General features: G+C 45.1%; 1 protein-coding gene across 1 annotated transcript; it reads left to right on the forward strand.

The window, feature by feature from the left end:
* The first annotated feature begins 10,086 nt into the window (after nucleotides 1-10,086).
* LOC125531015 (putative cinnamyl alcohol dehydrogenase 6) lies at nucleotides 10,087-11,691 on the forward strand. The gene is made up of 3 exons (XM_048695416.2): nucleotides 10,087-10,909; nucleotides 11,027-11,180; nucleotides 11,344-11,691. The coding sequence occupies exons 1-3, from the start codon at nucleotides 10,187-10,189 to the stop codon at nucleotides 11,544-11,546; spliced, it is 1,080 nt and encodes a 359-aa protein (XP_048551373.2). The 5' UTR covers nucleotides 10,087-10,186; the 3' UTR covers nucleotides 11,547-11,691.
* The last annotated feature ends 606 nt before the right edge of the window (nucleotides 11,692-12,297 follow it).

Here is a 12,297-nt window from a genome sequence, read left to right on the forward strand (position 1 = left end):
GATTATCTAGGTGACATTAGGGTTTTGATTGATTTGTGTCTTAAGGTGTTATTCTAGTACGAACTCTTGAATAGATCGATCAGAAAGAATAAATTTGAGGTGGTTTCATACCCTACAATAATCTCTTCGTTTGTTCTCCGCTATTAGTGACTTTGGAGTGACTCTTTGTTGCATGCTGAGGGATAGTTATATGATCCAATTATGTTATTATTGTTGAGAGAACTTGCACTAGTGAAAGTATGAACCCTAGGCCTTGTTTCCTAGCATTGCAATACCGTTTACGCTCACTTTTATCATTAGTTACCTTGCTGTTTTTATATTTTCAGATTACAAAAACTTATATCTATCATCCATATTGCACTTGTAGCACCATCTCTTCGCCGAACTAGTGCACCTATACAATTTACCATTGTATTGGGTTTGTTGGGGACACAAGAGACTCTTTGTTATTTGGTTGCATGGTTGTTTGAGAGAGACCATCTTCATTCTATGCCTCCCACGAATTGATAAACCTTAGGTCCTCAACTTGAGGGAAATTTGCTACTGTTCTACAAACCTCTGCACTTGGAGGCCCAACAACGTCTACAAGAAGAAGGTCGTGTAGTAGACATCAAGGGCTCAGAGATACTTCTCCGACAATCGGAGTGACAAATTCTAATCTCGATCTATGCCAACTCAACAAACACCATCGGAGACACCTGTAGAGCATCTTTATAATCACTCAGTTACGTTGTGACGTTTGATAGCACACTAAATGTTCCTCCGGTATTCGGAAGTTGCGTAATCCCATGGTCATAGGAACATGTATAAGTCATGAAGAAAGCAATAGCAATAAACTAAACGATCATAGTGCTAAGCTAACGGGTGGGTCTAGTCCATCACATCATTCTCTAATGATGTGATCCCGTTCATCAAATGACAAGACATGTCTATGGCTAGGAAACTTAACCATCCTTGAATAACAAGCTAGTCAAGTAGAGGCATACTAGGGACACTCTATTTGTCTATGTATTCACACATGTACTAAGTTTTCGGTTAATACAATTCTAGCATGAATAATAAACATTTATCATGATACAGGAAAATATAAATAACAACTTTATTATTGCCTCTAGGGCATATTTCCTTTAGTATACAGTTGGAATTAAGTAAGGCATACTTAATCTATGTAGGATAAAGTAGTTTTTAACAGAAGATTTCGTAGCATGGAATATGACAAGGACGAGCTTGTTTTCTGTCCGGTCTGCGTATTATATAGAATGGGATCATCGGTTTGGAGCTCGAGTGCGAAGAGAGGATGGACAGGGATCGGTCCCGGTGAACCCAGTATGGGATATTGTTTGGAAGCTAAATATCCCAAGTAAAATCAAAATATTCATATGGAAAGCACTGCATGGTACTGTCGCGTGCTATGGGGTTCTCGCCTCGCGACACATTCCGGTTTCTGGCCAGTGCCCTATTTGTTCTTCAGGCTTGGAAGACATGCGACATCTACTCTTCACATGCACTTGGTCTCGCCAGGTATGGCGGGCATTAGGGCTGGATGATATCATCAAACATGTAGTGCCCTCTGACCGCTCTGGATTTGTTATTTTGGAAGGGTTACTATGCAGTCAGGTGAAAAAATCACCGGTTCTCGGTGGGCTCGGACTTCAGGAATCAATTGTTGTGGCTTGTTGGTATATCTGGTACCAACGTCGAGAAATGGTGAAAGGAGAACAGGTGTCTGCCCCAGCGTGCACAACATTTGCAATCTAGGCGCTTACGTCAAATTTCAATGCGGCATCGGTAACAAGTGTTCCACATGAAATCATGTGGACTAAACCTAACCCAAGATCGTATAAACTAAACATAGATGCGGCTTTTCATGATGACGGCACGGGAGCTGTGGGGGTTGTCTTACGCAACAATTCCGGTGAAGCGATTGCGGGTGCTGCTCAACCTATATACCATGTGTTGGATGCTGGATCGACAGAGTCTTTAGCCATGCTCAAAGGATTTGAGCTACTGGAAAGACTAGGATGCTCGGGAGTGACGGTGGAATCAGACTGTTTGGACTTGGTTAATGCATGCACTGGAGTCATTGAATTATTTGGTCCCTCCTCAGCTATACTGGTGGAAATCTTCGCAGAGGCACAACACATTGCTGGAATCTCCTTTCAGCATTGCAAGTGGGATGCAAATTTAGTTGCACACAACTTAGCAAAACATTTGTACCAGTCGAAGTCTTTTATTTTTTGGGATGATGTCCCTCCTAGTTTCTTACTTCCATTTTTTGATTCATGATGTAAGTTTGTTGGCTTCGAAATAAAGTGCGCCGCGGGACGGCGGGCTGCAGGAGGCGTCAGGCTGTGGCGGGCTCGGCGGCGCGGATCCGAGAGCTCCTAGTGGTGCTGGCGTGTCGGCTCCACTGGTGCTTCGTGGTGGCGCGGCGGCTGCCTGGTGGGGCGTGCATGGGCGTGATTCGGCGGCGGATCTGGCCAGGCGGCGCGGGCCGTGGGCGGTGTGGGCTCCGGCTTTGCGTTCCTGGCGGCTGCGATGATTCATCTCCGTCGCGGGCGTGTGGCGGTGGTGCGGCTCGGCCGGTGGCGGTCCGGCGACCTGGTGGTGGTGGCCGACGGTGCACGTGGTGGTGGTGCTTCCACTTGGCGGCTCTCTGTGCGGGGAGGTAGGGGAGAGGCTTGGACAGGGACGGCGGCGCTGACGGCGTGCCGGCTGCAGCGCGAAGGCGGGAACTTCACGGGCCTTGGAGATCCCGGCCGGGCTTGTGCGGCCACGGGCCTGGTATGTTCCTGCTATTGCGTCCGGTCAGCTAACGTCATCGACGGTGGAGGTGAGGCCCTCCCGCGTGTCGACGGTGCTGCTGCCCTACTCCCGACTCCTCTTCTTCATTGTGCAGGCCATGCTTCGCGGTGTCGTGGTGAGACAGTGTGGGAAGCTTCTTGTCCGGGGCGCAGGGTGGTGGTCGGTTTGGTGGCGAGCTCCGGAGTGCCTGAGGTGAAGGTTGGGATCGGGAGAAATCCCTGTTGGCTTGGCCGACACCGACGCGGTGGCGCATAATGGTGCCGCCGGACCTTCCTGGAGGGCGTCGGGGCTACCCTTCGTCTCTCCTCACCGCGTACCGGGGGAAACCCTTGGCAGAAGCGTCGTCATCATCGCGTCCCTTCTTGGAGGTGTTGATTGGTATCGGCGTTTCGGAGGCTCGGAGCTTGGTGGGCGATCTCCGATGGATGCAGCGGCCTCGAGGCTTCTTCGTTTTTTGTCGATCCGCCGTTGTCGGCATTTGTTTCTCTTATATTTTCTCTTTCATTTCTTTTGGGCGTGATTGTGCTGTTTCCGCCCCAGTACCTATTGTTGGTTGTCTCGGTTGGTTGCTTTGTATACAAAGCAAGGGGTAAACCCTTTTTCGGTAAATAAAGTGCGCCGAATAGGCATTCCCCCTCAAAAGAAAATATGTAAGATAAAGTAGTATTCCTAATCCTATTTAGTCAGGTTCTTGAGCTGCTACCCCGTCAGAAAAATAAAGGGCACGTCGTGCACGTCCAAGCTTTCTTCGGCAACGGAAAGTACGTAGTACACATTCTGGAGGGATCGTTCAGGCTGGCCCGATTGGTGCTAGCTCTATACGTGTCGTGTGCGTCGGCTCGAAACCTAATCGAGTAAGCTCCGTGTGCCAGTGCGAGGATATGCATCAACAGGAGAGATAATACAGATGATACTATAATGTGGCAAACCACATATAGGGATTGGAGACGAACACATCACTATGTTTGGTGTATTAGCAACTGTTGTTTTGTCAAGAGTAAACAAATGAATAACAAAACGGTGCCGGTTGACAACTGAAGATAATATTTTGAAGGTACATATCTTCTCCCGTGTACATACAAAAATAACAAAAGTAACGTGGCTTCTCCCTAATCTGATCAACGACGGGCTGGCACGGCTCACGCGCAACGACGTGCGCTACCGCTTCGTCATCGGCATTGGAGGGAATGGATCCGACAAGCTGTAGGTGGGACAGCCAACTGCGGCAACCGCCAAGCATCTGAATTCTGAACTTTACAAGCTGCTGCGAGTTGTTACCATCGTAAATAATCGATCAACAATTGAATTGGATTGGCCTCCAGGCTCAGTCTAGCTAGCTGGTAACTGTAAGGGCTGAAGATTAACTTTTTTTTGCGGGTGGAAGATTAACTTCAATAAGAGTGAAACTGTTCTGCTTTGGACGCGTCAAAGAAGAACAAAAAAATTATAAGCAGTTGTTCGGGTGTGAAGTGGGTTCGTTACCCTTTACGTATTTACGGATTCCAATTCATCACCGCAAGTTCACTAATAAAGAATGGAAATGTATTAAAGATCGGTTTAAAAAAACTGAGTTGTTGGAAGGACAAACTCTTGTCTAATGGAGGAAGATGGATTCTTATTAATTTGGTACTCACAAGAATGCCAATGTTTCTCTTTTCATTCTTTGAAGTACCAGTTGGGGTACAGAAAAGATTGGATTTCTATCAATCTAGATTTTTTTTGGCAAATTGATGAAAACAAGGTTAAATATCGGTTGGCAAAGTGGGACATTATTTGTAGACCGAAGGACCAAGGAGGCCTGGGTATTGAAAATCTGGAAGTGAAAAACAAGTGTCTGCTTAGCAAATGGTTGTACCGTCTATCGGTAGAAAGAGAGGGGGTCTGGATTCAGCTGTTGCATAATAAATGTCTTTATTCCAAAATGCTCGCCCAGGTTATGGCACAATCGTCTGACTCTCCATTCTGGAAGGGGCTTATGAGGACAAAGGTCATCTTCTTTAACAGGACTAAATTTATTGTAGGGAATGTACAAGATACTAGGTTTTGGGAGGACACCTGGTTAGGAGAAACCCCATTAGCCTTGCAGTATCCATCTATTTATAATATTGCACAATGGGAAGAGATTTCTGTTGCTACAATGTTGGGATTCATTCCTCTTAACATGCAGTTTCGGCGGTCGCTTATGGGCGAGCGGTGGGACAGATGGCTACATTTCATGCATAGGTAGATGGAGGTTAATCTTTCTAGTGTACCAGACTCTTTGCACCGGAAGCTATCTGTGCCAGGAGTTTTCTCGGTTAAATCCATGTACACGGATTTGATTAACACCGAGACTATCCCAAGGACAGTTCATATATGAAAAGTTGAGGTGTCACTGAAAATAAAAGTGTTTATGCGGTTTATGCATAAGGGCGTAATTCTAACTAAAGATAACCTAGCTAAGCGTAATTGGTAAGAAAGTAAAAGATGTTGCTTTTGAATGAAACAATAGAACATTTGTTTATCAAATGCCCGCTTGCTAAGTTACTTTGAAGAACTATTCACGTTGCGTTGAACGTCACACCGCCTCTCTATCACATCTTTTTGAGAACTAATTGGCTAGGGCGGCGCCTCAGACTGCGGCACATATCCGAGTGGGAGCATGTGCACTGCTATGGGCTTTATGAAACTGCCGAAATGACGTCCCCTTTTAACAAACAAACCATCATAAAAAATTTACAGGTCATCTTCAGAGCGTCTACCTGGATCCGTATGTGGTCCTTGCTTAACCATGCGGACCACAAAGCGCATATGGATATTGGGTATAGCCGATGGGAAATGGTTGCATGGGATACATACAACCGGTTTGGATGGCGGTCTAATAATAAGATAGGTCTTTAGTCATCTAGCCCTATTTTCGCCGGTTGTGGCATTTATTTACTTCGACTTTTTGCTTATGTTCAAGACTACTTGCTTGAACCTATTATTTTAATAAATGGTTGTGTGCATCAAGAGATGTAGAGGCTAGGGCATGCCTCATTTTCGAAAGAAAAAAACTAGCTGGTAACTGCCACTCTGTCTACACCACATGACGGGGAAAATCGATGGCTTTAGCATCGTCCTCCTCCATTTGGGTATGAATTTTCATTTATTTGTATTTTTTTTAGAAAAAGAGGATGACCCCCGACCTCTGCATTTGGGCGATGCATACTGCCATTTTATTAATTATTCTCGCAAGACCTTACAAAGTCATACAACAGTAAGACTAAAGCCGCCAACTAAGTAACAAACTGTCGCTACACCTATCTAGTTGATGAAGGGGCACAGATAGTCTGGGCCTAATACCAAACAGACATCGTAGCCAAGCCTAACATCTAAGACCTGAGACCCCAACCTAGCCAGTTGCCGGGTCTGGGGCACACACTGGTCCAGTGTGCTCTCAGAGGCCGCCGCCGCCAACTGCCACCGCTCCATCTTCAGAACTGTACTGATGCATCAACCTTGCTCGATCTAGCTATCGTCGACGCCACCACGGCGCCCAACGGCACCTCCTGCCAAGTACCACCAGCCGACACAGCTTAAAGTCCTTGGAAGATTTGTCGTGCGTAGCACCTGCCGACCAGGCATGACAAAGCGTAGCACCTGTCGGTCAGGCATGACTTGACATCTCCACTGAAGCTCCGTACAAGACGAAGCGATTTAAGGCGTATTCATTATTTGTATTTTAACTACTTTTTTCTGAGGGAATTACATTTTAACTACTAGGTCGGCACCCCTCAAATCCAACTTCTGCGCCAGTCCGCATACAGGTTTACTTTTACACTGCCCATGCGAAGATCATTTTGTAGCCCTCAGACTGGCCGTTGAGCGTGGCCTTAAAAAAATCTCCGGCGTGGATGGTGCAACCTCTTTATTATTAACTAGTAAAAGAGCCCGTGCATTGCAACGGGAGAGAAAATATAACACACGCTCTTAACTCAACAATCATCACTCAAGACCACAATAAGTCCATCTCATTTATTTTTGCGAGGCATCATATTTGTGTTGCCGCTTATCCTCCTTCTCACCATTTGTCGGTGATGGCCTCAGTGTTCACACAAAACAACAAAAAACGTGTGTTGAATATGGTTAATCCTAAGACGTCTCTCTCCTCCCTCTCCTCCCTCTCCCTCCCCTCTCTCTCTCTCTCTCTCTCTCTCTCTCTCTCTCTTTCTCTCACTCTCGCGATGAGAAATCTGTTGTTTTCTCCTGCGACATTTTTCAGAGATATGCATGTGTAGTTATCGATGTTTTCTTTTCACTAGATGGTTATAGTGGGGTGTTTATTTGCAATCTGGATCGCCGCCGGTATGAAAAAACGGATCTTGCGCTATAAATTATATGTTTGCTTCCATAAAAATATTTTAGAAATATTTAACAGGTAAAATTAACATCATATTTAGATTTCACACATTTTTCTAATAAAATTTCATATATAATATGTTAAATTCAAAGTTACGGTTTAAAAGATACATATAATTTAGAAAACATTTGGTTTGACTCAAATATATTCCAAAACAATACTTAAAAATACTTAACAGGTAAAAAAACATTTTTCTAATAAAATTTCATATAGAATATGTTAAAATCAAAGTTACGGTTTAAAAGATACATATAATTTAGAAAATCATTTGGTTTGACTCAAATATATTCTAAAATAATATTTAAAAATACTTAACAGGTAAAAATAATCTCATATTCATATTCTACATATTTTTCTAATCAAATTTCATATATAACATGTTCAAATCGGAGTTACGGTTTAAAAGATATGGATGATTTTAAAAAGCATTTGTTTGACTTAAATATGATCCGCGGATGAATTACCTAAAACATCAGGGTTTTTTCGAAAAATGTAAAATAACGGTTCGGGTGTGACTTAAATCCAGACGGCGGGTTGATTTCAAGAAAAGACAGGGACTTTTGTGTAAAATACGAAAATAACGATTCATTTTAACTTAAAACAGGACGGCGGGTTGAATTCTTTGAAATAGAGGGACTTTTCTGAAAAATACCATGACGGACGAAAGAAACCCAATTTGCATTATTATTAGATAAAGATAAAAAAGTATAAAAATGAATACGCACCATAATACTATACTCAACATTGCAGGCTTATGAACATGGTGCACGTTGTGCCTCTGTCATGATCTGTTGCCATCCGTAGCGTAGCTAGGGGGTGGCCAGGGTGGTCCATGGACCACTCTGAAATTTCTCCATAGCTTGTATATAGTGTAGTAAAAAATATTTCTTTGAAAATAAATAAACTTATGTAAAAATTTATATTGATGGACCATCCTGGTTTATTGGGGAGCTACGCCACTGGTTGCCATGTCGATATACTCCAATACAAAATCTCTGACGGATTGCGTCACATGCTGGAATCATGAACCGTAGATGCCGACCTGATAAGGATCCAAATTGATGTATTGTATATACTACAACAGCACAGTAGCTGCAGGTCAAACAAGAATGTGCCCAACAGGTGCGTAGAAAAACTAGGTCCAGTTGTCTGGATGCCCGGATCAGATCTATGCCAAATGGCCCAAATCGGATGGCCAGTGTGTTTTCATGGCGCATGGTAGCCGTGCGTATGCATGTGGGCATTGATTAACGTTCAATATGCATGTTATTTGTTCCACAAACTTGCTAACCATCAACATAACCCATGACAACACGTTCAACAAGAGAATGCCAGCAACCCCCTCAAAAAAATAGAGAGAGAATGCCAGCAACCATATATCGGACGAAAGAACCCCCCCACCCCAACAAAAGAATCCCTGAGACTCAAGCCAGAATTGCAGTGTTTCTCAAAATCGCCCAAAATCCATGATCCTGGCCACTCACTCAATATCTCCCGTCCCATGTCCCGAGACGTCTACACCTTGATCTCGAGCACCGGCCACCCAGTCGTCCAGTGCCTTGACCGCTGAAGCCTCGGCGCGACTCCCGGTTAGCCCTGTGCACATTGTCAGGTAGTATTGCTATCAATCTTCTTCGACAGCAGCGAGCCAGCGGACGTAGCACACAACTCATGCCATAAAATCAGACTGCAATCCTCGGAAAGAATTGAGCGCCTGATTTTGTGGGCATTTTCTAGAATCTGATTCCGAAGAATTTACAGTTGAAAAAACTGGCCCATGGAGCTGGTAGAACTACTTTGTCAATTTTTATAGCCAGATAACTAGTCTGATCTTATTGTAAGCCCTGGTTTTTCATGAAATTTGGCGCGGAATCTTCTAAAATGAAACGGAAAGAAGTACTATCTTAACAATTGTAATTATCGAGCTTATCACTGAACACGTCAACTTGCCACTCGTTTAATTATATTTTTACGTCACAACTTATATTACAGGTCAAGTGCAACCACTCCCATAAACTGATGGATAGCCTCCAAAACCAAGCTTTCACTGACCAAGGGCGTCAAATCATATAAGTAACGGTGATCAGGAGATGCTATATAGTCACAGCTCACGGCCAACTTGGTATAAATATATTGCACATATACATGTAAAATACAGGTGGTGTAACTACCCCAACCACCCGCGAAAACTACTGGATATCAATGTAAATAAAACCATAAGAAAAAACTGAAAATAACCATTGAATACCTTACCACAAAACAACATTAGGCATCTCCAACGCCAATCCTAACAACATTAGGAGATGCGCTTATGTATCACTGACGATTATAAGTTCTGGATTAAATACTTATTGTAAGTTTTGGATTTTTCATGAAATTTGCCGTGGAATCTTCTAAAATAAAATGGAAAGAAGTACTATCCTAACAATTGTAATTATCAAGCTTATCGGCGAAAACATCAACTTGACCACTCGTTTAATCCCCTAAAAAAAAGACCACTCGTTTAATTATATTTTTATACGCCACAAACGTATATTACAGGTCAAGTGCATCCACCCCATAAACTGCTGCTGGATAGCCTCCAAAACCACGTATATTACAGGGCAAACTTTATGAGGAGGTGCTATAGTCACAACTCACAAACAGCACCAAAGACAACAAGAATCTTTTCAAATCTACAACAAACAACTTGGTATAATTATGTTGTCCGTATTCATGTTAAATACAGGTCGTGTAACCACCCCAACCACCCACGTAAACTAGTGAATACCAATCTTAATAAAACCATACGAAAAACCTTAAAAAAAAAACTGAATACCTTAGCACAAAACAACCCGAGTGCCGTCAAGCTCTATAAGTAGCCGTGGCCAGGAGATGCTGCGGAAAACTCACAACCAGCAGCACCAAAGACACATCAAGAATCTTGTTCCCGCTGAGCCAGTGTCGCACACACAAGTGAGCTAGCTAGTGAGAGAGAGAAAGAGAGGGACTAAGTTGGTGATGGAGGTTACCCCCAACCACACGCAGGAGGTAAGCGGGTGGGCGGCCATGGACGAGTCCGGCGAGATTGTGCCGTTCAACTTCAAGCGTCGGGAGAACGGCGTGGACGATGTGACGATCAAGGTGCTGTACTGCGGCATGTGCCACACGGACCTCCACTTCGCCAAGAACCACTGGGGCATCACCACGTACCCGGTGGTGCCGGGCCACGAGATCACCGGCGTGGTCACCAAGGTCGGGGCCAACGTGTCGGGGTTCAGGCCCGGCGACCGCGTCGGCGTGGGGTGCCTGGCGTGCTCGTGCCTGGACTGCGAGCAGTGCGACAGCTCGCAGGAGAACTACTGCGACAAGTTGGGGCTCACCTACAACAGCGTCTACTGGGACGGCAGCGTCACCTACGGCGGCTACTCCAGCATGTACGTCGCGCACAAGAGGTTCGTGGTGCGGGTCCCCGACAGCCTGCCGCTGGACGCGGCGGCGCCGTTGCTGTGCGCCGGGATCACCGTGTACACCCCGATGAAGAAGCACGGGATGCTGCGGGCGGCCGGCAAGAGGCTCGGGGTGGTCGGGCTGGGCGGGCTGGGCCACGTCGCGGTCAAGTTCGGCAAGGCCTTCGGGCTGCACGTCACGGTGATCAGCACGTCGCCGGCCAAAGAGCAGGAGGCCAGGGAGAACCTCAAGGCCGACGACTTCATCATCAGCACCGACGACAAGCAGATGCAGGTACCTAATCTAATGGCCATTGCTAGCTTGCGTCCATAGTCCATCGAGTCCACTGTCGGATTGCATTAGTCGTTAACTCTAGCTTGCGTCAGTATTTAACCTTCTTGCAATTTGTAGGCTATGGCGAGGAAGCTTGACTACGTGATCGACACAGTCCCGGCGGCACACTCGCTGGGACCAATCCTGGAGCTGCTCAAGGTGGGCGGCGCACTCGCCCTCGTCGCCGCTCCGGACGGGCCCCTCGAACTCCCTTCCTTCCCGCTTATTTTCGGTGAGCTAACTAATTAACATGCTACTCTAAGTGTCGTGACTAAAATCACGACAGTTATTTTAGATCGGAGGAAGTAGTATTTACCATCAATCTCGCGCTGTCTCCATCCTGTTTAACAACTAATTTGACATGGTAAATCTTCTGGATGCATGGGTATGCACAGGGAACAAGACGATCAGTGGGAGCATAACGGGGGGAATGAATGACCATCAGGAGATGATGGACCTCTGCGGGGAGCACAACATCACCTGCGACATCGAGCTCGTCTCCAACGACGGGATCAACCGTGCGTTAGCCAGGCTCGCACGCAACGACGTCCGCTACCGTTTCGTCATCGACATTGCGGGGGGTGACTCCAGGTTCTAGCTAGTTTTGTTGCTCTGTGTCAAAATGGAATGAAATGATGGGTATCTGTTTGAGTTCAGCACGAAGAGAGTGATGGATCTTGAATTACTAGTGAGATGTGAGAAACTGTATGTCGTCCTCCTATTGGCTATGATGTTCCTTGTATGCAATTTAATTTTGCATCATTGAGTTTTCAATTTTTTTCAACAATGTAAATTTTCTAATATTTGGTTAACTGGATTGTATCTTGTATGTCAAGTCTCAAGACAGCTGCCTAGTACCAGTAACAAAACGGAAATATGACTGAAGAAGATACTTGACTTACCTATGTCATCACAAGGGAGAATTGCTGTAGAGAGCTTAATATTGTGACTGAAGCACTTTCAGATACCTATTTGGGTCTACCAACAATGGTTGGGGTGGACAGATCTGATTGTTTTCAACACCTGATTGACAGAGTATGCCAGAGATTGAAGGGATGGAAAGAAAAAAACTTTGTCCATGCAAGGTAAAGAGATACTAATTAAGTCTATTGCCAGGCTATTCCTTCATATGCTATGTCTGTTTTCAAGCTACCAAAAGGAATTTGCAAGGCAATCATAGATGAAATTTCTGGTTTTTGGTGGGGAAACAATGATGGTCAGAAGAAAATGCATTGGTTTGCATGGTGGAAGTTGTGTATCCCGAAGAAGAAAGGGGATTGGGGTTTAGGGACCTTCATAGTTTTAACCTTGCTATGTTAGCAAACAGTGTTGGCGACTTCTCCAGAACC

The sequence above is a fragment of the Triticum urartu genome, chromosome 2A (assembly GCF_056163025.1).
Source record: "Triticum urartu cultivar PI428250 chromosome 2A, HENAU_Tu73, whole genome shotgun sequence".
NCBI classification, from domain to species: domain Eukaryota; kingdom Viridiplantae; phylum Streptophyta; class Magnoliopsida; order Poales; family Poaceae; genus Triticum; species Triticum urartu.